Genomic DNA, 25,130 nt, shown 5'->3' with positions numbered 1-25,130 from the left:
ATGTCTCATGATGTGTCCCATCAACCGATCCATTTTTTTACTCTGATTGTACCATACATTTGTTTCCTCATCAGCGCCTCCAGGCACATACTGATAAACTACTGTTTTGTAAAAGTACTTTTCACGTCACATTTTTACCCTTTTTATTCTGAACGTCACAACCGTACTGCATTATTGCCTCAGAGTCAGCATCCCGCCTGCCATGTCACGCAGCGAGCGTTACTGGGAGGTTCGATACAGTACTTGTCTCTGTTTCCGTGTTCGTACAGGCGAATACTTGCATTACTGTGTCTATGCGACGCTCGTATACACTTTATAGTGTGTTTATCCATTATTAATGTCGTAGGGATCCTTGAGTGTATATTGACAGAGTTTAAATATAGATAACTGCTGGCAGCCACAATCTGCATCGAAAACGAATTTCTTTACTTATATATCTTGCCATGTAACTTACACACTAAGTGATACGTTAAAGTGTTTCCCATCTTCTAGTCAAACAGGCAGTACCCAGCATAGTGCTAAAAATGAATAGGTATGCTCCTGTAGGCCTCGCCGCAGTCCCTTCGAAAGCCATTTCATGGAAATAAAATGTTTCATAAGAGCCTCGTTGAAGTTTTTTGTGTTTATATATATATCTGATAATTTGCACTTGTGCTCTTGAATGCATTAGCTCCATCCTGGTAACATCGGAGCTAACTCACTGACAGGTAGGCAACCCACATATACTCCCTACTGTGACTAACACGTTCGGTAGTACCTCAGGTATCAGACAGAAAACAGATTTCTGATGTTCTCATTTTGGGACGGCACTTGCTGCTTATAACAACATTAAGTTATACTGATTTGATGTACAGGGTGACCCAAAAGTCTGTTAACATTTGAAAAAAAACACTAATTAACGAAATAATGTAGGTAGACATGGAAAAATTGACACACATGCCTCAAATATCATGGGGTTTTATTGAAACCAAAAACGAGTACAGAAAGAGTTAACTGATGACGCTGGACAGCAAAACATCTGTGACTCCGCATGAGAATCGTCTATAAAATGAGTTGTGGAGAGCGATTGAGTCCGATGATCCGTAGCCTGGCTGATCAACACCTGCTGGAAGGTACGACTTTTCGCACGATGGCGCTCTATCTCAGACTGCTACACGAATGAAAGATCTCTTCCACACATCGTTTGGTGAGGATCGCGTGCTGAACCGCCACGTCGGTCACGCTTGGCTTCCGAGGTCCCAAGAGCTCAATCTGTGTGATTATAGGTAGAGGGTTGCCTGAGGTGACGAGTCCACCGCGATCATCCGACCCCTTTACGGCGTGCTAACAAACAACATCCGACGGCAATTTATCACCATACATACTGACATGCTCTACAGTGCTATTCACAACATTGTCCGTCGACTATAGGTATTGCTGATGAATGACGGCCGACATGTAGATCATTTGTTATAAAGAACAACGTCTAGACAAAATATCAACTGTTATGCTAATTATTGATTTTATATCAGATGAGACGCCATCTGTTGCTCTTTTGTGCAGTTTTTTGGTTTCAATAAAACCCCATGTCATTTGAAGCATGTGTGACAATTTTTACCTCTCTACTTACATTATTCCGCAAAGTATTTAATTTTCAAATGTTAACGGACTTTTGGATCACCCTGCAAATTCTTAGCTAACAATATCACATCAAATGTATTTAAAGCGATAATACTTCTTAGGCAGTTGGTTCGAGACGCGTCGAAGCAGTGCTCGAACACAAGTTCTGCAGCGCTGAAAATGGAAATTCAGGCCGCGGAGATTTAAAAGGAGCGTACAGCGATGGTCCCGCACTGTTAAGCTCGAGATAGTCAGTGCCTTCACTCGCAAACGAAACCAATTAGTGACGAGCTTAAAGAGGCGCCAGTGCGAGCCAACCCCAGCTTCACTAATTATGCTGCCAATGGATGCGGAACACTGCACCGCAAACCACAGTCGAGAAAGGAAAAGTTACTGATACTTTCTATTAGAGCATTGGTGGGCGTGTAGCGGGGTGTATCAGTGCAACCGGCTGCTGTATCTGACGCAGCAGCTGGGGAATCCCCCTTCTGCCGGCTTGATAATGGTGAGCGGCAGTCACGTGCGTGATGCTGGCCGTCCGTTGTGATCAGTACGGCGACAGCTGACTCAATGGAGGAATATACAACGACTAGCCAAAATATTATGACCACCTGTTCCATAGCGTGTTGGTCCACCTTTGGAACGCAAGACAGCAGTGATTCTGCGTGACGTGGATTCGACAAGTCTTTAGTAGGTTTCCGGTAGTATGTGGGGCATATGTCAATGCACAGGTCATGTAGTTATCGTAAGTTACGGACAGGTACGGAGTTGACACCCGATAGCATCCCTGATTTCTTCTTTTGGGTTCATATCAGGCGAATTTAATGGCCAAGACATCGGCGTGAGTTCACTGTCATGCTCCTCAGATCACTGTAGCACGATTCTCGCCTTGTAACACAGAGAGTTATCCTCTTAGAATGCCAGCCGAAGTGGCCGCGCGGTTCTGGCGCTGCAGTCTGGAACCGCGAGACCGCTACGGTCGCAGGTTCGAATCCTGCCTCGGGCATGGCTGTGTGTGATGTCCTTACGTTAGTTAGGTTTAACTAGTTCTAAGTTCTAGGTGACTAATGACCTCAGCAGTTGAGTCCCATAGTGCTCAGAGCCATTTGAACCAACCTCTTAGAATATGCCATCGTCATCGTGGAAGATATCACAAGGATTCAGGTAGCTGCAATACTGTTCGTGCAGTCGACAGCTGTCACGATGCCTTCGATTATTACCACAGGTCTCATGGATGCCCACGTAAGTGTCCTTCCAACGGCCTGCAGTCTTGGCGCGGCACACGTATCGAACAGTCTTCCGCCTGTATGATGGCGATCTGAACACGACCACTGATCACGATTTTTCTAACGAAGCGACACTCTTCGTTGGTTTACGATCCGGCCTCGATGATCCCGTATCCACTGCAATCGTAACTGACTTTATAGCAGGATCTATGCGACAGAACGTAGAGGTCGTCTGCTGCAGAGGCATCTATTCAATAATGCACCCAGAACGGTGTGCTCCAAAATACTTATGCCTGCACCGGAATTGTAAGATATCTTCAGAACTCCGACAGACCGCCGCGTATCCTCTTTACAGAGTGGGCACCCACGCCTCTGAACTCTGCGTTCCGTGATGAGGCGTGCGCTTCCAACACCTTGTCGCCTACACGTCGTTTCACCGGCTTTCAAATCTTTTCATAGACGCCCACGAAGACAGTGCGCCAACACACGACCAGTTTCACAGTTTTTGATATATTCGTCCGCAATCGCCGGGTCGGAACAATTTGATCTTTGAAACTTCCTGGCAGATTAAAACTGTGTGCCGGACCGAGACTCGAACTCGGGACCTTTGCCTTTCGCGGGCATGTGCTCTACCGACTGAGCTACCCAAGCACGACTCACGTCCCGTACTCACAGCTTAAATTCTGCCAGTACCTCGTCTCCTACCTTCCTACTGGCAGAATTTAAGCTGTGAGTACGGGACGTGAGTCGTGCTTGGGTAGCTCAGTCGGTAGAGCACATGCCCGCGAAAGGCAAAGGTCCCGAGTTCGAGTCTCGGTCCGGCACACAGTTTTAATCTGCCAGGAAGTTTCACATCAGCGCACACTCCGCTGCAGAGTGAAAATCTCACTCTGGAATCTGAGCTTTGTCAAAGTCGTTTACATTAGCTGATTTCCCCATCTGCGGCCCATGCCATCGCTAGAATGATTAGCCCCTCCTCTCTGCTTCCCTTACACACTTTTCTTAGCGCCTCACGTGACCACCAAAGCAAGCAGGCGGCATTCAATCTCGCAGTAGGCAGTGGTCATAATGTTATGGCTGATCAATGTATACTGCGCAGGCGAGTTAAAACACGACAATTTTGGTTCCACTTTTGTTTCTGTCAGTTGGCGTCCATATTTATAACACGGTGGGCGTAACAAAACATTCTGTATGTCTGCTGGGCCACGCCGTAATACACAATTCAGATTTCCTCGTGGACATACAGACGCTAACTCACTCTGACATGCGAATCAATCGTCGAGTGACACACCAGGTCGGACAGATGCAGATATAACTCAATCAGGGTCCGTCGCACGTCTGGCCTTCCAACGGCCGCTCTCAGGTCCATATCTTAGTGGCAGGTGTGCCACTGTGGTTTCTGTTCAAACATTCCGGGCACCGTGCCGGAAGCCGTAGAAAGATTCGCCACACCTGTCCCTCGCGGTTCTTTGCCATCCGTACCTGCCAGTTTCATATTTATAGAATATACCGCCGCCGAGCTCTTGATTGCAACACGCACCTGGTCCTTCAGCATTGAAACCACTATATGTGCATCGCTGACACTTTCAACACGCTCGACGACAAGCGTGACGAAGAGTTGCGACGGTATTACCGAATGCCACTATATTCGTGATTGTCTTAAAAGTTCCACGTATTTAGCATATCATGTTTAACGCGCAATAATGTGTCCATATATGAGACACTGTAGAAAAGACTGAAGATATACACTGTCACGTTAACAAAACTGGAATTTGACGCATTTCGCTTTCCGTTGCGAATCGGCATATATACTCAAACCAGATGTTGAGTTTATGGCTCTTTTGCAATCTCACGGACATTTAATTCCATGAAAGTTCACTAGACGTCGTTTAACGGCGGCTCACGTATTGAATTCTAGCTCCAGAGGATTCAGCTATTCGGTTCTCTAAATAGTCTCAGGCAAATTCTTTGCAGTTTGGAGTTTGCAGGAACCTCCTGCAGAGAGAAACGTGCCAAAAGTTTACGTAAAGCAAGTTGCCCGCTACGACCAAGAATAGCGTTATGCTGAGAATCCAGAAGATTAGCCAAGTCATCTTCGAAGAAGGAAGGAAGGAAAAAAGATTAGAGTTTAACGTCCCGTCGACAGCGTGGTCATTAAAGTCAGTGCACAAGCTCGGATTACGAAAGGATGCGGAAGGAAATCGCCCGTGCTCTTTTCCCGGCATTTGCCTGGCGCGATTTACGGAAATCATCGAAGACCTAAATCTAGATGGCTGGACGGTGATTTGAACCGTCGTCCTCGCGAAGTTATTTATGAATCTTATTGGTAAATTGCAGAGAAACCCTAATGTAAAATGAATCATGAACACCACTAAGATAAAGGCACCATATATGCATACGGCGAACAATGGAAAAACAGGTATAGGCTGACGTCGGGGAAGAGCAGTCTGATCTTCTGGAGAAATGTAGGAACACGCGAGGTAGTACTGTCCCTATAACTTTATAACTTGTCTCAGAAGATAGGTTAAAGAAAGGCAAACTTACTACGCTTATAGCATCGGTAGAGTTAGAGAAAACTTTTGACAGTGTTGACTGGAATAGTAAATATGTCATGTACAAGACACTGACTGGAAGCACCCTTCGAAATTCGAAAGTAGCAGTGGCAATGAACAGTGAGCGAAAAGATTATCTACAACTTGTACAGTAAGCAGACTGCAGTTGCAAGATTCTAAGGACATGAGAGTGGAGCAGTGGTTGAGAAGAGAGTGAGAGAGAGAGAGAGAGTTTTAACCCATTCTGGATATTACTGAACCTGAACACAGAGCAAGCTGTGAAGAAAACCAAGGAGAAATTCGGAAAAACAATTACAATGCAAGGTTAAAAATAAAAAGTCTGAACTCTGACGCTGACATTGTGATTCTGTCAGACACGACAAAGGACTCTGAAGAACAGCTGAACGGAATAGATAGTGTCTTGAATAGAAGGTATAAGATCTATATCAACAAAAGTAAGACAGAGGTAATGGAATCAAATCAGTCGATGCTAAGGTAATTAGAAAAAGAGGCACTAAATGTAGTAGATCAGTTCCACTGTTTGGGCGGCAAAAATAAATGACTACGGCAGAAGTAGAGATGACATAAAATGCAGACTGGCAACAGAAACTAAAGCATTTTAGAAAAGAGAAATTTGTTAACATCGAACATAACTTTAAGTGTAAGGAAGTATTTTCTGGAGATATTTATCTGGAGCGCAGCCTTGTGCGAAATTGAAACGTGAACGATAAGCAGTTCAGATAAAACGAGAATGAAAACATTCGAAATGTGGTGCTTTAGAAGAATGCTGAAAATTACTTGGGTATACTGAGTAATTAACTGGGGATATAAGAAATAAGTGGAACAATATGACTAAAAGAAGCATCAAAGGCATCAAAGAATCGTCAGTTTGCTATTGGAGTAACGTGTAGGGTGTGAACATAGTAGAAGGTGAGGTAGGTTTCAGTACGGTAAACAGTTATTCTCGAAAACGGGAGCTGTGTGTAACCCGGCGTAGAAAACACCAAAATATTTTACGAGACACGGATTGTATCGCGAGAAGACAATTTAGATGCCATAGGAATGGGAGTCTTCATTGCAATCGGCAAAAATATTTCGTCTACCGAGTTCGAAATGGGATCTAATTGTGAAGGTATCTGGGTACGAGAAACCGGCCAAAGTGAACTAAAGTTGATTATCGAATGTTTTTACCGGCCATCTGATTCCACCGTGACTGTTTTAGAATCATCAAACAAACTCTACGGTCAGCAGCGCGGAAATATCCAGATCACGCAATATTAATTGAAGGCAGCTTTAATCTACTCGGACGCCTATGGATTCACTGTAGGGGTAACTTTTGACACGTTTTTCGAAAAATTGTCTTCAGCAGCTTGTTCGACAGCCCACACGCAATGAAAACATTTCATATCTAATAGTCGCCTTCACTATACTGCAAAACGAGCTTTGACTTTGTCCCACTTCTTGAATAGGGTCCGGTGTTAACTGAAAACTAGTAGCTATTGTAAACTAATTCAACGACTCCCACCATTGTGACTTCTATCTTGCACTTATAATCTTTCAAGCGTTCTCGTGGACAGATACTGAATAATCTTTATTGTTTAGGAATCATTAATTAGTGGTTAAGTCCATTCAGCACACTAAATCAGTGTTGAAGATATTTGTTGGTCTTTTGCAATTTTATGTAGAACGAAAATACATACTAATTTACTATGGCCTGGGACAATCAGTTTCCGGCCGGAGTGGCCAAGCGGTTCTAGGCGCTACAGTCCGGAACCGCGCGACCGCTACGGGCGCAGGTTCGAATCCTGCCTCGGGCATGGATGTGTGTGATGTCCTTAGGTTAGTTAGGTTTAAGTAGTTCTAAGTTCTAGGGTACTTATTGACCTCAGCAGTTGAGTCCCATAGTGCTCAGAGCCATTTTTGACAATCAGTTTCCGAGCGTGCGCTACCATGTGGGACACATCAGATAAGATACAGTCTCTCACGTCTTTCTAAATCTGGAAAGACTGAATCTACGAAAGGATTCAGAAAGTAGTTTATACATTACTATGGCAGGCCACGTTATTGATTGCAGCCCTGTGCTTCAAAATGACACAGGCACACACAGTTACCAAGTTTCTGTAAACAATGATAGGAACATTCCGCTAATGTTCAATTCCTCAACGATAGGAGTCCACTCCTTGGTCACAGAGCCATTTGAGACTTTCAGTCATTGTTTTCCATCAGTGAATAGCGAGTTCTGAAACTGAGTTTCAGACCATCATTTTTGAGTTAACAGTGTGCAATTTCTCATGCAGTCGATTGACGACACTGCTGTCACTCATCAGAATTTTCATACAGATAACATCAGTGAACTGTTTGGTTGTCTTCTTTTTACGAGTTACGTTTATCTACGTTTTAATGAGTAAATTAGTGCCTGTGTGAAGGTACTGATCACTGAAAACTCTCTTTCGCCCCATATGTTCATTCAGGTTGCTGAGAAGATTGTTCACAATGTGGACTGAGCTGGCGTAAGCTGCCGCCAGCACACTGGTCAGCAGAGGTGAAGCGCGAAGATCAGTAGGTGCTGGATCAAGCGCGCGTATCACGAGAAAGGCCAGAGACGCACCCACAAGCAACAGGCCGCCAACGCCCTCTCGACAGCACGTATTCAAGCCGCCGCCGCGGGGCCTCACTTACTCAATCATCCAGTTTGGCGTCAGTCAGTTTACTCGTAGAGCGGGTTTAGTTCGTCATAGGCTAGGCAGATTAGTGACTATAGCGGTACTAGTTTACCTGCACTGGAATTGTATTTTACCAGCGGGGAGAAACTAAAGTTTTTAATAGCAAGATTACCGATATTGACATTACGTCAGTCGCCAAGAGGACTATTACTCAAAGAGTCTGTATCACAAAACATGGACTCTATTCAGGTTGTAAGACGTGTATATTTCTATTGTCTATTTTCAAACCACAATTTATGAAAGATGTTTATATTTTATTAATAGGATTAAGTAGGAATAATTAATATTTGTCATGTTGGAAATAAATGTGGTAGCAGGGAACGTCTGCACCAAAGTATTGTTGGCAAGAGAGACCGCAAATTGATGTAACTTTAAAAGGGGCGGGAGAGACCGCGTATGGATGCATTTTAAGAAAAGAGTGGGAAAGACCGCGCATTGATACATTTTGTAATGGTAGCAGGGATTGTCTGCACCAGAAAGCATTGTTGGCAGGAGAGACCGCACTTCAGCGTTCGTAGGAAGTCAGTAGTAAGCGAGAAGTGAAGCGAGTCGGTAGCAGGTCTGAAGCGAGAGGTTGAGAGGAGCGGTGTGCCTGCCAGCCACTAGCTATGATTTACAAGAGATTATAAACGGATGTACAGAGACATCAGCTAACTATTATCATAAGAGGAACTAATATTATTGAATTATTTTCTTTTCGAAACTCAAGACTACTGAATGTATGTTTGCGCAATGCTAGTTGTAAGATTATTGTAAAAAGTAAGTGCCATTTGAACGTTTGTAAAATCATTTCATTACCAACAGTAAATATTTGAAGCGTTTTCAGAATATAATTAATTTTTGCCAGCAATGTTGCATTACTGATTATAATCCATCCCAAAAACCATCAACGTAAAACTTTGCAAAAATTTTGTTGTTGTCAAGCAAAAGTGTAACTATGGATTACGTAACTTCAGTCAAATTAATTAAAGAGTAACGTCAGCTTTGCTATTAAAGAATAACGTCAGCTTTTGTAATAAATACAGCCACTTATTATGACAGCCCACCAGCAGTTAATAGAGTATAGTAAACCAGAATAAGTATATTCATGTCGCAGTTCGATGTAGCAGTCAGATGGCGATCCAATAACAGTAAAAAGGTAAGGAACAATTTTGGGTTATTGCAGATAACGACTGAGGGCCACGACGACGACACATTCTATGTTTCGTCTAAATAATCAGAAAATCACTTTTAAAGAAGCAGCAATTAAATTTGTATGCGAAGATTGAAAAAGAGAATAAATTTCAAAGGGAAGATTTCATTTGTTATTATTAACAAAGAGATACAAATCCTAAGGGATGCTTTCATGGATTATTGTAGAAGGGAAAGTTGCGTAACAAAAAAACAAAAGAGATATAGAGGAGACGGGAAAGTTTCAAAGTTAAGTAATAATGTAATAAAAGAACCGTATTAATGCACGTGTGCATTTGTGTTGTAGAAAGAGCATACCGGCCACCTGTTACAACATCCTCTCCCTTGCCTCCTTTGTGGTACAGGACTCTAAATGGCTGTTTGGCAGATGCTTCGAAATCTCCCATCGGAAACGTTGATGGGAAGCTTGTGTTGTGCGTGCTGTGTGATGCATTGCATTGTCATGCAGGAGGGCAGTGGGTTTGCCTAATTTTTCTCGCCTGTTGTTCTTTAGGGTGTTGCACAGAGCTGGACAGTACGAATCGGCTTTAATGGTTGGACACTTTGCCGTAAATTCTGTGCATAAAACTCCTTCAGGGTGGAAGAAAACGGTGGACGTGAGCTTCACGGGTGGCGGCGCAACTTTGCATTTCTTCTGCAGAGGCTAGAAGCTGTGTCTCCATGTCACAGACGCTCTCTTTGTTCCAGGTGTGAAATGTCGGACCAACGCCTCATCGCCTGTAACGAAGCAGCCGACAGTGACCGGGGAACACAGCTTGAGCACCATTTCCGGTTGTGAGGACGATCTCGGACGATCGCGTGAAGGCTGTCTGCAGAGCGAGCAGTGTCCGCGCTACGAATCAGTACTTCGATCGTCTAGACACTGTCGTCCTGTGTGGGCGTCGGTCAAACTGTCGGCACCATTTCACTACGGCTGCATGCGACGCTGCATTTGGTTCATACATCACCAGAATTTCACTGGGAATCTGTGTGCCATTAGACGTGTTGTCGCAAGACTCGCACTGTCGTACGTGCTTCAACTCTGGAGTACATTTCTAGTTGCTGCGCCATTCCACTCGCGCACTGCGATGCACCTGTCAGCCGTACCGCAGTAGAACTGTGTCTGCGGGAAACCGGGAACACGTATTCTCTTCTGACATCTGTGGGACGATATCTGTATCTTACTTTCTCAAGTCGCTCGAGCACTGCTTCGGGGTGTTCATTTCGCATTTTCCCCTCGTGTTTTATCCGCCAGATCTACCTGCAATGCAGGACGCGAAGAGAGGAGAGTGTGGCCGAGATGGGCTGGCTGGTGTGTCTTTCAGGTGCGGCAGACGCGTCGCCGCTCGGGGCGCGAGACAGGAGGAAGAGAAAGGGGTGGGGGTGGGGCGCCGGCTGGCCAGCAAGTGGAGGTGCGGCTGACTGGAGTGCGCCGTCCACGACGTGAAAGGCGGCCGGCCCGGGGCGCGCTGCATTATTCAGCCGGAGCCCGCTGAATAGTGGCCGCACTTGGCGCGCACGAGTAATCGCGCGCTTAAAGGGGACCGACGCGCCCCATCTCTCCTAGACCGCGTTGCTGTTTAGATTAGAGACGACGGCCGCAGAGCGGAAATATCGACTTCCGTATTTTACAATGTAATCGCAAGTAAGGATACTACCGTACAAATGTTTCACCGCACAGATTCAGAAATGAGAGATACTGACGTAAGTGAAATCGCCACAGAATAACAAAAATACTCAATACAAGGAACATTTATACCGGCTGTCTGACTGTTACAGGTATACACGAAAGGGGCGAGAAGAGACCAATGGAATAAGCAAATAATCCCAGTTAACACAAGTGCGAAAACGAATGCTTTCCCCGATACGACTGAAACGCGCGGCTGATAACGTAATTAGAGGATGATAACGCTGGGGTTGCACTGAGAATGATTTTATTGAAGATATTGGACCATAGTGACTCGTAGTGCGGTGCCCTACGTAGCTTCATTTCCGTTCTTTAAGACGGTGATGGATTCACTCGTTTCGGAATGCTTTTTGCGGGTGTGAGGAAAGTCACTGCATTGGAGTTGAGTCGGTGCGAACGGAGAGATCGGAGGCTCAGGTGGACATGGTGGAACTGCGGCTGCCGAGGCGTCCCAGGGGACAGCAGACCACTGTCCAGGTTACAATTGCGTCCGTCCTAGTCTCTGCCCGGGGGTGCACAGGCGCAGCGAGCAGCAGGCGAATGCTACTTCCTCAGGTTTTGTGGACTGCCTTTGTAGATGCCCACAGGCCGCTTTACAAAACACGGGCTGTAGAAAATAATGTGCTTGCCTCGTGAACTGCCGTTCTTAATTTCAGAACGCGTCGTTGGTGTATATGAGTATGACGTCACGCGCACGGAGCTGGAGCGGACGCGGAGTTTCTTTCGTAGCAGGGGAGAGTTTAGCTGTAATATTGGCGTCTGACGCGACACCCGAATTTCGTGTGATTCTCCGTCCTGGAGGGAAACCTCGCTACTGGGCTGCAGTGTTTCGTGTTTTAACTGTTGGCCACAGGCTCTCTTCGGTGAGGAAAGACAGCAGGGCGTAGAACAGAGCCAGAAACAGAGTCTGCGTCGAGATGGAGTGCTGAGACGCGGTGCTGACCACAGTGACATCTGAGTAAGGAGACGTCCAGGGAATCGTGCTGTAGCTGTAGCAACGCACCGTCGCCTTCTCGAGAGAGCGGTGTTCAGCATGGAGCACGGCAATTAAATTACGGTGAGCATTCGTAGAAGCCAGCTAAGTCATTCCTACTTCGCATCTGTCGCAAGTTCAACGTACATCAGTCGAATGTACCAACCTTTCAGTCACCACTAAACTCCCCGTCATTGTTTTCCGTCAGCGAATAGCGAGTTTTCAAACTGAGTTTCAGACCGTCATTTTTGAGTTAACAGAGTGCACTTTCTCATGCAGTCGATTGACACTGCTATCACTTATCAGAATTTTCATACAGATAACATTAGTGAACTGTTTCATTGTCTTCTTTTTACATGTTGTGTTCATCTACGTTTTAATGATAACTTAGTGCGTTTCAATGAAAGACTGCTTTTTACAGACACCTTCCTGTCACATTAAATTATTCTGCAAATCCACGAATATAAGAACTATGCCTACGACCTAAAAATTTGCGTTAGCCGTTAAAAATTGTGCACATTAAATTCATAAGATATGTCCTAAGGGCGGGCAGACATAGGCCAAAAGGAATATCGACCTTTAAACATCGATATCTCCCACAGTACCATAGTTAAAGTATTAAAACTTCACACTATTATGTAGGACTTGGTGTGCCGTATCCTACGTAGTTTCTGTGTGATAATGTTTATGGATATTCATTCAATAAAGATTTGAACTTTTAGTTACAGGTGTGCATATAATGTATGTTTTCTCACAAATTAATCAAGCGTTATTGCTGAAACTTTACGGTTTATATCTACATAAAAGGCTAGTAAAACATGTGCAACAGATTCTTGTTTAAGCTCATAGTTATTTTCAAACCAATTTTTCAGTTTTATGTTAACCGCGACTGCTATATTTTCATCATACAATACACAAGACCTTTTCTCAGATACAAGATAAAGAAAAAGTGTTTGCATACTATCATTTAACAAGCGATTTTTAAGAAATGTGCCAAATTTGAGGTTGTTAGCTTCTATAGTTCCTAAAAAAAGATACGTTATATCGCAGATTTTAATTCAGTTCTTAACAATATTGCCACAGATCCAGTCACTAATGCTGTCCATATTCATAACCTCCATTCTTTTCCTTCTCTTCCTGGCATATTTTATTCCCTCACCTCCATTGCCTAGCCAACATTTGCATATTTTCTTCAGCTGCCAGGGCTGCAGTCGTTCTTCATCGATGCTTCTGATTATCTCCCGTGTGAATGCACCTAAATGGAAGCCAAATCTCTGCAGGCACTTAATCCTGCTTACATTTTCATTATTAAACACCAGAGAGGCATCACATTTGAAGACAGAAATACTGTACACCCATATAACGTGACTGATAGTTTGCGTTTTCCCACGTGCACATTGTTTGAGCAGTTCGAGACTGGTTAGATGTGTGAAATTCGGCTTCACAATGTTTAAAACAGCAAGCGGCAAACTATCTTATGAGTGTATGACTTTCCACTGCCTTCCGCCTGCAGATATTTGCACCACGATATGTCATAGGGGAAGTGCAGATGATTGTCATCGGTTTTCACTGTGACTAGGCGGCTGGAGAAGTCACTTAAAACTGAAACCTTTATTTTTTATATAAGTCAACAGAAGCGAATCAAAATAGTAAAGAATATAGGTCGCACTAGCTGGGTACTTTACTAGTGATAGATTTTTCGACGGCTGTTATACAGTGTACTCATTTCGAAAACAGTGCTTCTTCGACAGCACGTCAACCAGTATCCCGTCTGCACACACTCCTCTTCGTCGCAGTGGCACTACGCGCTGGATCTGTGCCATCCTCATATACGTACATTCGATTTGAGTTTATCCATTGTGAATACTGTAGGACGACGTGACCGTATTCTGACAGAGTAGCAATAAAAATAATTGCTACTCGTTACAGTCTGTATCGAAAACGAATTTCCTTGTCTATACAAGTTACCATATAACTTACACGCCAGCTGACACGTTAAAGTGTTTTCTATCTTCTTGTCACAAAGCCACCACCAAATATGCTAAAAATGAACATGTATACTCATGGAGGCCTCATCCCAAGACTGTCCTGATTAGCCACGAAAGCTAGTTCATGGAAATAAAGGACGCAAGTTATCTGTGTTTATATACATTTTATATGTCGCATATATGCTCTTGAGTCCACAGCTGCATCTTAGTAGCATCGGAACTGGCTCCCTGTCGGGTAGGCAACTCATTGAGCACTCATGATGGGCGGACTAGAATCATTTCAGGCGCACAGGGGAACTTTATCTTAAGCAAATACCGAAGGAAAACGCCTTCCGGGTCTGGAACTAAAAGTGACCCAGACGGTTGTTCCTTCATTATAAGGGTAAGTGGTCACGCTTCCCTTGATACCATTTTTCAGTTATGAAGGGATCAGAAGTACTAACATTCCTGTTCTTAGGACTGCAGAAAGTGGAAGACAGGAATAATAACGACGCGTACGTGACTCGAATAGCTGCAGAGTACTTTTAGTATACTGGATCTAGAGACTCATAAATCTGCGTCGTTTCTTCTGGAATACTGATTACACGGGGATGCATGAAGACTAATTGTATAGGTGGGTAGAACGTAAGCCTATCCTACAGAAAAACTGTCTCTGTGACCTGACAGTTATGATGTAGATTGAGATGTCTTCCTGTACATAAATGTACACTGTCCGAAAGCTTACAGGCTACCACCTAAACCTGATATCTGTGATTGAATCGAGTTCCAGCGCTCAATGGTTAGAGGCGTCATACAGTTTTCAACTACGCGAGTTACGCTCAGAATCAAGAACAACTCTATACTAAATGTGAGATTGTCGCTCACCAAATGGCGCAGTAAATGTAAGTGTACTATCTATCTAAACAGCTACTGATAGTTTATCAAGGAATATCTGGCGTAGATTGTGCATTACTCTTCGTATTAAGTGTATATGAGATACCGAGACCGGACTACCATAAATAACCTGTGAAAAAAGCACATTGTGCAGCGAAGTATTTCCTCAGTCGTAAGGTAAAAACAAAAAAAAGGGGCTTCACTTTGTGGCCCTAAGTTCCACGGTTCGAGATCCAACGCCATCACATTAAATAGTTTTGTTTTTGTTTTTTAATGTTGTTGTTGTGGTCTTCAGTCCTGAAACTGGTTAGATGCAGCTCTCCATGCTACTCTATCCTGTGCAAGCTTCTTTATCTCCCAGTACCTACTGCAACCTACATCCTTCTGAATCTGTTTAGTGTATTCATCTCTTGGTCTCCCTCTACGATTTTTATTCTCCACGCTGCCCTCCAATACTAAATTCGTGATCCCTTGATGCCTCAGAACATGTCCTACCAACCGATCCCTTCTTCTTGTCAAGTTGTGCCACAAACTTCTCTTCTCCCCAATCCTATTCAATACCTCCTCATTAGTTGTATGATCTACCCACCTAATCTTCAGCATTCTTCTGTAGCACCACATTTCGAAAGCTTCTATTCTCTCCTTGTCCAAACTATTTATCGTCCATGTTTCACTTCCATACATTGCTGCACTTCATACAAATACATTCAGAAAGGACTTCCTGACACTTAAATCTATGCTCGATGTTAACAAATTTCTCTTTTTCAGAAACGCTTTCCTTGCCATTGACAGTCTACATTTTATATCCTCTCTACTTCGACCATCATCAGTTATTTTGCTCCCCAAATAGCAAAACTCCTTTACTACTTTAAGTGTCTCATTTCCTAATCTAATTCCCTCAGCATCACCCGACTTAATTCGACTACTGTTTTTGAATATATCGCAATATTCTAGATATTTCCAGCAGGAGGACACAAATTCGATTCCGGGCGCAGTATGCGAGGAGCGGAATGGTGTCCACTCACTCTCTTAAGATTATCTGAGCATTTGTTTGAAGGAGAAATGAAACAAAATGAGACCCCATTCTTTCGGAATAGTAATAGTGGAATAACTACAGAAAATTAAAATTTTATGTTTTAAATGGCTGTTATGATAATAAGAGAGGATTCATGAGCAAGTGCCGGCCGGTGTGGCCGTGCGGTTGAAGGCGCTTCAGTCTGGAACCGCGTGACCGCTACGGTCGCAGGTTCGAATCCTGCCTCGGGCATGGATGTGTGTGATGTCCTTAGGTTAGTTAGGTTTAATTAGTTCTAAGTTCTAGGCGACTGATGACCTCAGAAGTTAAGTCGCATAGTGCTCAGAGCCATTTGAACCATGAGCAAGTACATCGTAAAGCAGACTGCTGCTAAATTCGATCCTTTAGCAAGTCAGCTCCTTGCAGGTCAAACAGCGTCTTCCTCTTTATGCACACGAATCATGACATCAGTATCCATGCCATGTTAGAATATGTTGTCGTCTTTCTGACGTTGTGAACGAATTATTACACATATATTGAGGGTGCTTAACCGCCACCTGTTGCCATTATGATTTATCAGCAACATTCACTTGGCCGCAAAGCAGCACTAGGATCGCTCTATACTATAAATTTCCTTCATTTCACGTCTACGGTCACAAATTTTTAAGTCCTCAGACTACCGGTTTCGGTCAGCAATGACCATCTTCAGATCTGTTTTATAAAAACATGTCCTAATATACTGTAGTGCCATCCAGATGGTCATTGCTGACCGAAACCGGTAGTCTGAGAACTTAAAAAATTGTGACCATAAACGTGATATAAAGAAAATTTATTTTATTTTCGGTTCACTGTTCAATTCGCGACCATGTAGCACAGTTTCTGTCTCTGTGTTGTTATGTATACAATGTGCATTCCTCGTCTCATTATGCAACTAGGCCACTGAGTGATATGATGCTGATAAGAAACAGGCGTTATCTCATACAAGACTCTTTAAACACAAGTGTTGACTTGCCAGGTGTGTGCAGTAAACAGGCAGATACTGAAGGAAGAAAAATAACGATTAAGATTTTATTTCAATTCAACGGCTACACATTAGACGCCAGATTTTATGAAAATGGTTCAAATGGCTCTGAGCACTATGGGACTTAACATCTGTGGTCATCAGTCCCCTAGAACTTAGAACTACTTAAACCTAACTAACCTAAGGACAGCACACACATCCATGCCCGAGGCAGGATTCGAACCTGCGACCGTAGCAGTCGCGCGGTTCCGGACTGAGCGCCTTAACCGCGAGACCACCGCGGCCGGCCAGATTTTATGACAAAAAACATAGCATGGCATCTTTTGGTAGATCCTTCGCATTGTGCCGAATAGCGACGTACACTGAAAAGCCAAATAAAATGGAATAGACATGGGTATTCAAATACAGAGATGTGTAAACAGGCAGAATACGACGATGCGATCGGCAACCCCTATATAAGACAAGTGTCTGGCGCAGTCGTTAGATCGGTTAGTCCTGCTACAATGGCAACTTATCAAGATTTAAGTGAGTTTGAACGTAGCGTTACAGTCGGCGCACGAGCGATGGAACAGAGCATCACCGAGGTGGCGATGAAATGGGGATTATCCCGTACGACCATTTCAGAAGTGTACCGCGAACATCAGGAATCCGGTAAAACATCAAATCTTCGACATCGCTGCGGACGGAAAAAGATCCTGCGAGAACGGGACCAACGACGACTCAAGAGAATCGTTCAACGTGACAGAAGTGCAAGCCTTCCAAAAATTAATGCAGATTTCAGTGCTGGTCCATCAACAAGTGTCAGCGTGCGAACCATTCAACGAAACATAATCGATACGGACTTTCGGAGCCGACGGCTCACTCGTGTACCCTTGATGACTGCACGACACAAAGCTTCACGCCACGCCTGGGCCCGTCAACACCGACAATGGACTGTTGATGACTGAAAACATGTTCCCTGGTCGGACGAGTCTCGTTTCAAATTGTATCGAGTGGATGGACGTGTACGGGTATGCAGATAGCGTCATGAGTGCATGGAATCTGCATGTATGCAGGGGACTGTTCAAGGTGGTGGAGACTCTGTAATGGTGTGGGGCGTGTGCAGCTGGAGTGATATTGGACGTCTGATACGTTTAGATACGGCTCTGACAGCTGACACGTACCTAAGCAGCCTGTCTGATCACCTGCATCCATTCATGCCCATTGTGCATTCCGACGGACTTGCCAAAGTCAAGCAGGACAATGCGACACCCCACACGTCCGGAATTGCTGCAGAGTGGCTCCAGGAACACTCTTCTCAGTTTAAACACTTCCGCTGGCCACCAAACTCCCCAGACATGAGCATATCTGTGATACCTTGGAACGTACTGTTCAGAAGAGATCTCCACCTTTTCGTACACTTACGGATTTATAGACAGCTCTGCAGGAATCATGGTGTCAATGCCCTCCATCATTAATTCAGACATTATCGAGTCCACGCCACGTCGTCTTGCGGCTCTTCTGCGTGCTCGCGGGGGCCCTACGCGATATTACGAAGGTGTACCAATTTCTTTGGCTCTTCAGTGTATATTCAAACTGACTGTGATTTATACCGTGTTTCCAGGGGCGACTTCCAATGATTTGCTGCACCAGAGTAAGCAATAGCTTAGGACTTACATGGTAATGGTCTAACTAACAGAAGGGTAAACAGATTTTTTTCTGTTAAACGCAAATTTGGTTTATTACGAAGATAATGCGAAATAAGTTGCATGAATGGTGAGGAGCCATTAAGCTGTCATCAGTATGTCGCTATCGACGAAATACAGAACGAAAAAAAAAATACTATTACAACTATTCATTGACGGTTTTCTAACTGACGTCTTTGATACTGGAGTTCCATCTTTCGAGTGGTTGCAATGTGCACTGGCGCGTTCGGCCACTGTTGCCGCAGAAGCTGCTGTTTTATGCTTCCACTTCTTTTACGAGTATGGCTGTTTGTCACATACCAGTCATAAAAATCTGGAATGGTCGTCAGCGCTGTTCGGCGTACTGACTTCCTACATCAACTGTAGCTGTAGGGCTTGAAACCACCATATACACAATTTCAGTTCGTAAGACAGTACAGTTACACCGTATATGGAATAGCACCTGTATTTCGGAACTGGGGGCTGATGTAGAAGACACTCCTCCGAAGTAATAGAAAAAGCGAATACTGATTATTGCCCTTACAGCCATTTTTTATACACTACTACTTCTCGTCAGAAGATGTAGTGAGTAAGTGCAAAATGTCTCAGACAAATATTAACGTACTGTCAGTGACGCCAAAGGTATTTGACGTATTGCCGAGTATAACACCTCATGGTCATTTGTGTGTCTCGGTACTAGAGTTGCTACGGACTCGGAATTCCGTTCTCACTACTGAAAGTTTTAGTCAGGAGGGTCACTAAGTAGATAGGTCACTCGGTGCACACAAGTCAGTTTTTAGTTTTTACTCACTACGAAAATGATATATTCGCTGCATTTGAAATCATTGCTTATCGAACTTGCTAAGTTCGTTTAATCATTTGATTTACACCCAAATTTACTGCTTCTTTCGCTTTAGTCACTATTTTCTTAAAGATGCCTCATAATAGTAGGTTACTACCGTTCTACATGAACCGATCATGTAGTCCTTCAGAGCTACATCCAGGCGTCCGCATTACGGTGCAGGTCCACGAATGTCAGCCAGCACGACTACGACGGCATAGTTTTTAGGCAGGCAACTGCTGATCAGCAATGTGCTGGTAATAGAATCAGCGTAGACCGTTCGTACCTCGGGTTGGCAGGAACTATTTCGCGTTCGCCTTCCTTCCGAACAGGTAAAGAACACATTAAGGACAGTCTCTGACAGTCTTCTCCGACGCTGTTTAATCGGATTTGGCGCAACAGCACCATCCCGTTGGAGGCTGTGATCGCTGCCTATATATCGATCCGCCAGCCAAGTTACAGAATGTATTTGACTGCAGACTGTGAATGCGGAGCACCCCAGAAGGTCAAACAGCAACTTTGCCGCGGGCGGAGATTATTTGCTGAATATCTCCAGGGGAAAAATTCAAAAGTTTCTCTGCAGCTTACCTAATAATTCCTACTTTTCCTGTCTCCTTTTGCAGCTCTTTTTGTTTTTGCACGTTCCGTAGTTCATATTTGTGTCGGAGTAGCTGAGAAGCTGTTAAGGAAGACAAGCTGGACCAAGTGATAATTCTCTGGGCAACGACATCCGTTACAAGAGACGAAAGATGGCGGTGAAAAACGGTTGAGTAAATGTAGTGGAGAAAAGTGATAGAGGTATTCACGAAAGACTGCAAAGCGTTTTTCCTGTGTTGTCGTATTCCTACTGTCCAGCTCATTTAAAAGAGGGTTTCCAGTCTTTTGTGTCAGTGATTTATTTCCCAGATATACACAAAATCCATGAAGTGCCACGACTGCAGCCGGATAGCGTCGACACCTTATCGCGTTATTTAGGCTGACAACACTTTAGCCATCTTCAGGTGAGCGTTCTAGACTGGCTGTACTGGGATGTTGTTGTGACCCTACTCTGCAAGATACTGTATCTAGTACCATTTTTATTGCTGTAACCCCTTTGTTTAGACTGCCTCAATCCTATCCCCATTTCGGATATATAATTTGTCAGATCGATTCTGTTGTGAGGCAAGCAGCGAGTGTAGCTAGATAGTATCTTCTGACGATGAAAGCATATTACCGCAGCTGTATTGTAAACTCATTTTTCCCCTATTTTATTTAATCGTATGGTGATTTGATAAATATACAGTTGATACAAGGCTAGCGATTTTATACAATATACATACGATATAAGACAAGATTAAACCTTGAAGTCCGTGTTTTTTAACCAATTAATTAAGCTGGGTGTGAGAGTGAACAAGTCGTCGGGAATTCCAGGGTATGAATGCTCACACACTGGTTAACTGATCCAGCCCCATTTGTACCTGAAGTAGCTACAACAACCATGCCCAGTCCTTAACCTGTTGAGGCGGCACCAGAGCTTCCTCGGTAGGTCAAAACCTTTTGGTTTCTTTGTGGGATCAAGGCAATGGGCTCTTGTTCCCAATGTTTTCGTTGTCCATTAACGCTTCCAGCTTTCATTTAGATCAAAACCATCCGCGATGAGTTGTCCTGCAGTAACACTTGCTGGTCTTCTTGATCGCAGTCGTTGCTGTGGCAGATGACAGAATTCCTGGTGCAGTGGTAGAGAGGGTGATGCAGAGATTTTCTTGGCCTCACTCAGTAGAGCTTGTTTCCGCCTTAAGTGAGGTGGAGGGATGTGACTCAGTACAGGTAACAAGCGGCATGGGGTTGATTTGATGGAACCAGTGATGCAGCGCATTGTGTCGTTAAGTTTTGTGTCTACCTTCTTCACATGTACACTTTCCAACCAGACAGGTGCACAGTACTCAGTGTGTATACTTTCATAAATAGTTATCTTTTGTAGGCGAAAATTCCCGATTTTTTTGGATTGTTTCGGCTGCTCACTCACATCTTCAGTCGTTTCTATAATGAACACATAAATAAACATTTTTATAAAGTATATACCGATATTTATGTGTGTATGCCATTGTGACGGCCCCCAATTACAAACGGGTTAGTTGTCGTGGTCTGGTAAGTCCTTCAACTGTCCCACGACTATTAATTAGCATTTGATGTGATCTACTTTGACGACCAATTGTCGGTTTGTCCGTGAGACATCCTGCGGAATGGACCAGCTTCCTAGATCCTATCCACAGGTGTATTAAGGGTCTCTAGTTCAATGGAATGTTCGCAACACGAGTGCAAGAGTCAAACTTTACGTACGGGAACTAAAAAGAAAGAAAGAATCTTGTGATACTGGTGGCTGGATGACCATAAACAGTAGCTCCAGTCTCCTAATTGGGAAGGTTTCCTCTCTTCGCATGCAATTCCACTTTTACTTCGCGAAATGTGAGAGCCGTGTCTCAAGTGAATCTGTTATGTCTGTGTGTGTGTGTGTGTGTGTGTGACTACGACAGGTGAGTGTGAGTTTCAGTGCCGTTAATAACGATAAGAGCCAGGAGCGTGTGCCGGCGCGCAGTCCACTCCCCTGTAAAGGCATCGGGGAGGCCGCCGACCGCCACGCCCTCGCCCTACGGGCCTATCACCGCTCCAGGAGGGACGGCAGAGAGGTCTGGAATTTAATCCAAGCCGTTACCGAAAAGTCTGGCAATCTGCAGTTGTACGCCACCAGCTCTCCTGTACTTGTCACCCTAAAGGCAGCTGCGACATTTTCTTCCACCAGCAGGATCTAACTAGCTGAATGCGAGTCAACCTCGATGGCAACGGCGTATGTTAGCGGATTAAGCAACTCGCTGGTGCTGATTCTTGGTCTTTCGTTTTCGAGACTCTTCATTGTTGAATAACTGCTGCAACCTGTGCTTCTACTGCATTTATGCCTAGGTCTCACGTCAATTTTTACTAGCCCTCCCCACATACAATATTGTCGATGCCTAAGGATGTATCCTATCTACCGACTTCTTCTTTATGTAATTGTGACATAACTGCGTCCTAGTGCGTCATTAGTCATACCTCTACCCGCATCATCGTCGGCTTTCTTCTGTAGCTTCTACTCTGCCTTTGTGTGTACTGTTTCTCGTCCTTGTTTTGCTTCCGCACAAGGCTGCGCGCCGGACACGTCTATATTACTAAATGGCGGAAACGGTCACTCGGAACAGATTGCAGGTTGTCTGTCCGATATTTCTTGATGCAGTGTAATTCTCAGCGCGCAAATTACCAATACCATATTCATCCAGCAATTGAGATTTAGAGCACCTGACTTTCAACAAACTTCACACATAATTTGAAACCTTTTATAAACTTTTCCACACTAATACCAACCACAAAATAATGAAAGGAAAAAATGTTTATCGCTTACTACATTTTCCCTGTTCACGCTGTTAAACGCCAGCACCAAGCATGACGTTTTAATTTGTTAGTTCTTTACTATTCATTCTATTCGCAACACACTTTGCGGGCAGTATGCACGTATACCACTGAGCGTACGTGAAAAATTACTTGTTTGTACACTACATAGTTCAGGACATATGACGTCATAAACATTGAGATGAGTTAAAGAAGAAAAAAAAAAAAAAAAAAAACAGAGCGCAAATTATCCAGACAATACTCATCCAGTGTAGTACTGAGTGCTCTTAGCAATTAAAGACGGTGTGTTTTCAAAACGTAGCGCTGTCATAATTATCTTCATAACTAGTACCGTAGAGAATACATCGTTTGGTAGCAGATAACACGAAATGTAGACGACAGCTGCTTCACCTCTTTGTTTCATAAATTGGCTTAATACGATGAAACCATTCACTGTCGGCCATGGATTTAGGCGATTTTCTCTGTGGACGAAAGTCTGAATAGTTCACAGGTTTTAAGGCCGTTATACAACGCTAAGCAAACTATCGATGCAGAGAGTGCCAGAGACATAAACATGCATTGTCTTGTTACAGGGTGACAATTATTGAACTATATGAAGTAAAATCGTCATAACTTCTGAACGGATTGCATTAGGACGTTCAAATTGCATGGTTGGCCGCGGGGCATGATGCGAATTATCATGCGCATGCACGGTTCGGTTTTGCGACGAAGCCCAGTTTCATTTTGATGGGTTCGTCACTAACCAAAATTGGCGGATGTGGGGGACTAAGAATTCGCTCAACGAGTGACTGTGTGACGTGCAATGTCCAGTCACGGAATAATCGGTGCGATATCCCTTGATGGCACGGTGACTACCGAACAGTACGTGAGGGTGTTGGAAGATGATTTCATCCCCATAATTCAAGGTGACCCTGATTTCGACAAGATGTGGTTCATGCAAGACGGAGCTCGATCCCATCGAAGCAGGGCAGTGTTTCATGTCCTGGAGGAGCACTTTGGCGACCGCATTCTGGTTTGGGTACCCACAGGCCATTGGCATGCGCCTCGATTGACCGCCATATTGTCCGGATATGAGCACTTCTTTTTGTGGGGCTATCTTAAAGACAAGGTGTACGGCAATAACACTATAACCATTGCTGAGCTGAAAAGAACAATTCAGGAGCCTGTCGAATGCTTCGATGTTCCGACACTTCAGCGGGTCATGCAGAATTTCGCTATTAGTCTGCGCCACAGCATCGCCAAGGAACCCACTTCCGGGAATGTGCCGTTTGGATATAAAATGAGTTCGAAATCGAATCACTTTCATATCTCCTGCTTCATGGCACAGCACGTGATGACAGAGCTGCAGGACGCACGCATCGAGAATGCTTTCCGGGACGCCACAGTCCATCACATACCATTCTCGTCTGAATACAACGGATGCGAGAAAATGACACGTTCGCAACTGAATGTGGTGCTGCACGAATGTGCACCAGCGATTGTACACCCTGTGTACGAAAGCATGCATTACACGTACACCCGCGCAACGTGCAGCTGATTCACTAATTGGTCCAGCTAGTACACAGCAAATAGGTTGGAGCTGGAGTAAAGTGGAATTTTTGAAAGTGATTCATGCTTCAAACCCATTTTACACGCAAGAACTACATTTCCAGACACGGTTGGGTACCCTGTTCTCTGTAAAATCCTAGAAGCCTTAACAGGAGTTGTGAAACAACTTATATAAGCGGTCCTTAGTTTCTCATTACCTGACATAATCCTCTCAGCATCGCACAATACGTTTGATCCGCGTCGCTGGTACCCTGCCTGGTGATCGGAAACGCTATAGCGACAAGTCTGCTCTCGTTGCAGTGTACATGGAATTTCCTTCTGTTACCATGGTGAGAAACACCAACCTGCGGACTTCATAATAGTACCTCAGCCCTTTCAGGCTACGGGTGGAGGTCCCATTTGGTTGATTACCGCTACAATGATTATTTCTAGAGCCTCTGGGATATGTTGAACCAGATAACGCCGCCAAGAGATGGAAATCAGAAGCGCGCGACCCACCACCCAGACCAAACAGCACGTGTGAGCGCTCACGTTTCGTCCAAGTCGCCGTCGCCGTCGCCGTCGGCGTCTGCGTCGACGTCTGCGTCGGCGCTGCTGAGGCTGCGGCTCGATGCGGTGGAGACGGTGTCGTCGAGGCTGAAGGGCTCGGGCGTCTGCGGAGCGGACTCCTGCCCTTCGTCCTCGCCTGCGCCGTCCTCCTGCAGCTCGTCCAGCTTCTGCTGCTGCGACGACGCCGAGCTGGACCTTCTCCTGAAAGAGCAGCCGCGTCACAGCCATCGCCACTGCCTGCATGCACTCTCTCTCACCCAGCAAAGCGAGGCGGATCGCCC

The 25,130-nt window shown here is 44.6% G+C and overlaps 1 protein-coding gene across 1 annotated transcript in view; it reads right to left on the bottom strand.

Annotated features, from left to right (window-relative positions):
- Positions 1–25,130, bottom strand: part of LOC124805025 — a 54,196-nt gene that overhangs the window by 6,005 nt on the left and 23,061 nt on the right. Inside the window, exon 2 of the mRNA XM_047265435.1 lies at positions 24,986–25,050. Within this exon, the coding sequence (XP_047121391.1) occupies positions 24,986–25,050 (65 nt within the window). The remainder of the gene's footprint in view (positions 1–24,985; positions 25,051–25,130) is intronic.

The sequence above is a fragment of the Schistocerca piceifrons genome, chromosome 7 (assembly GCF_021461385.2).
Source record: "Schistocerca piceifrons isolate TAMUIC-IGC-003096 chromosome 7, iqSchPice1.1, whole genome shotgun sequence".
NCBI lineage: Eukaryota > Metazoa > Arthropoda > Insecta > Orthoptera > Acrididae > Schistocerca > Schistocerca piceifrons.
This window is presented reverse-complemented; position numbering and strand designations above follow the sequence as displayed.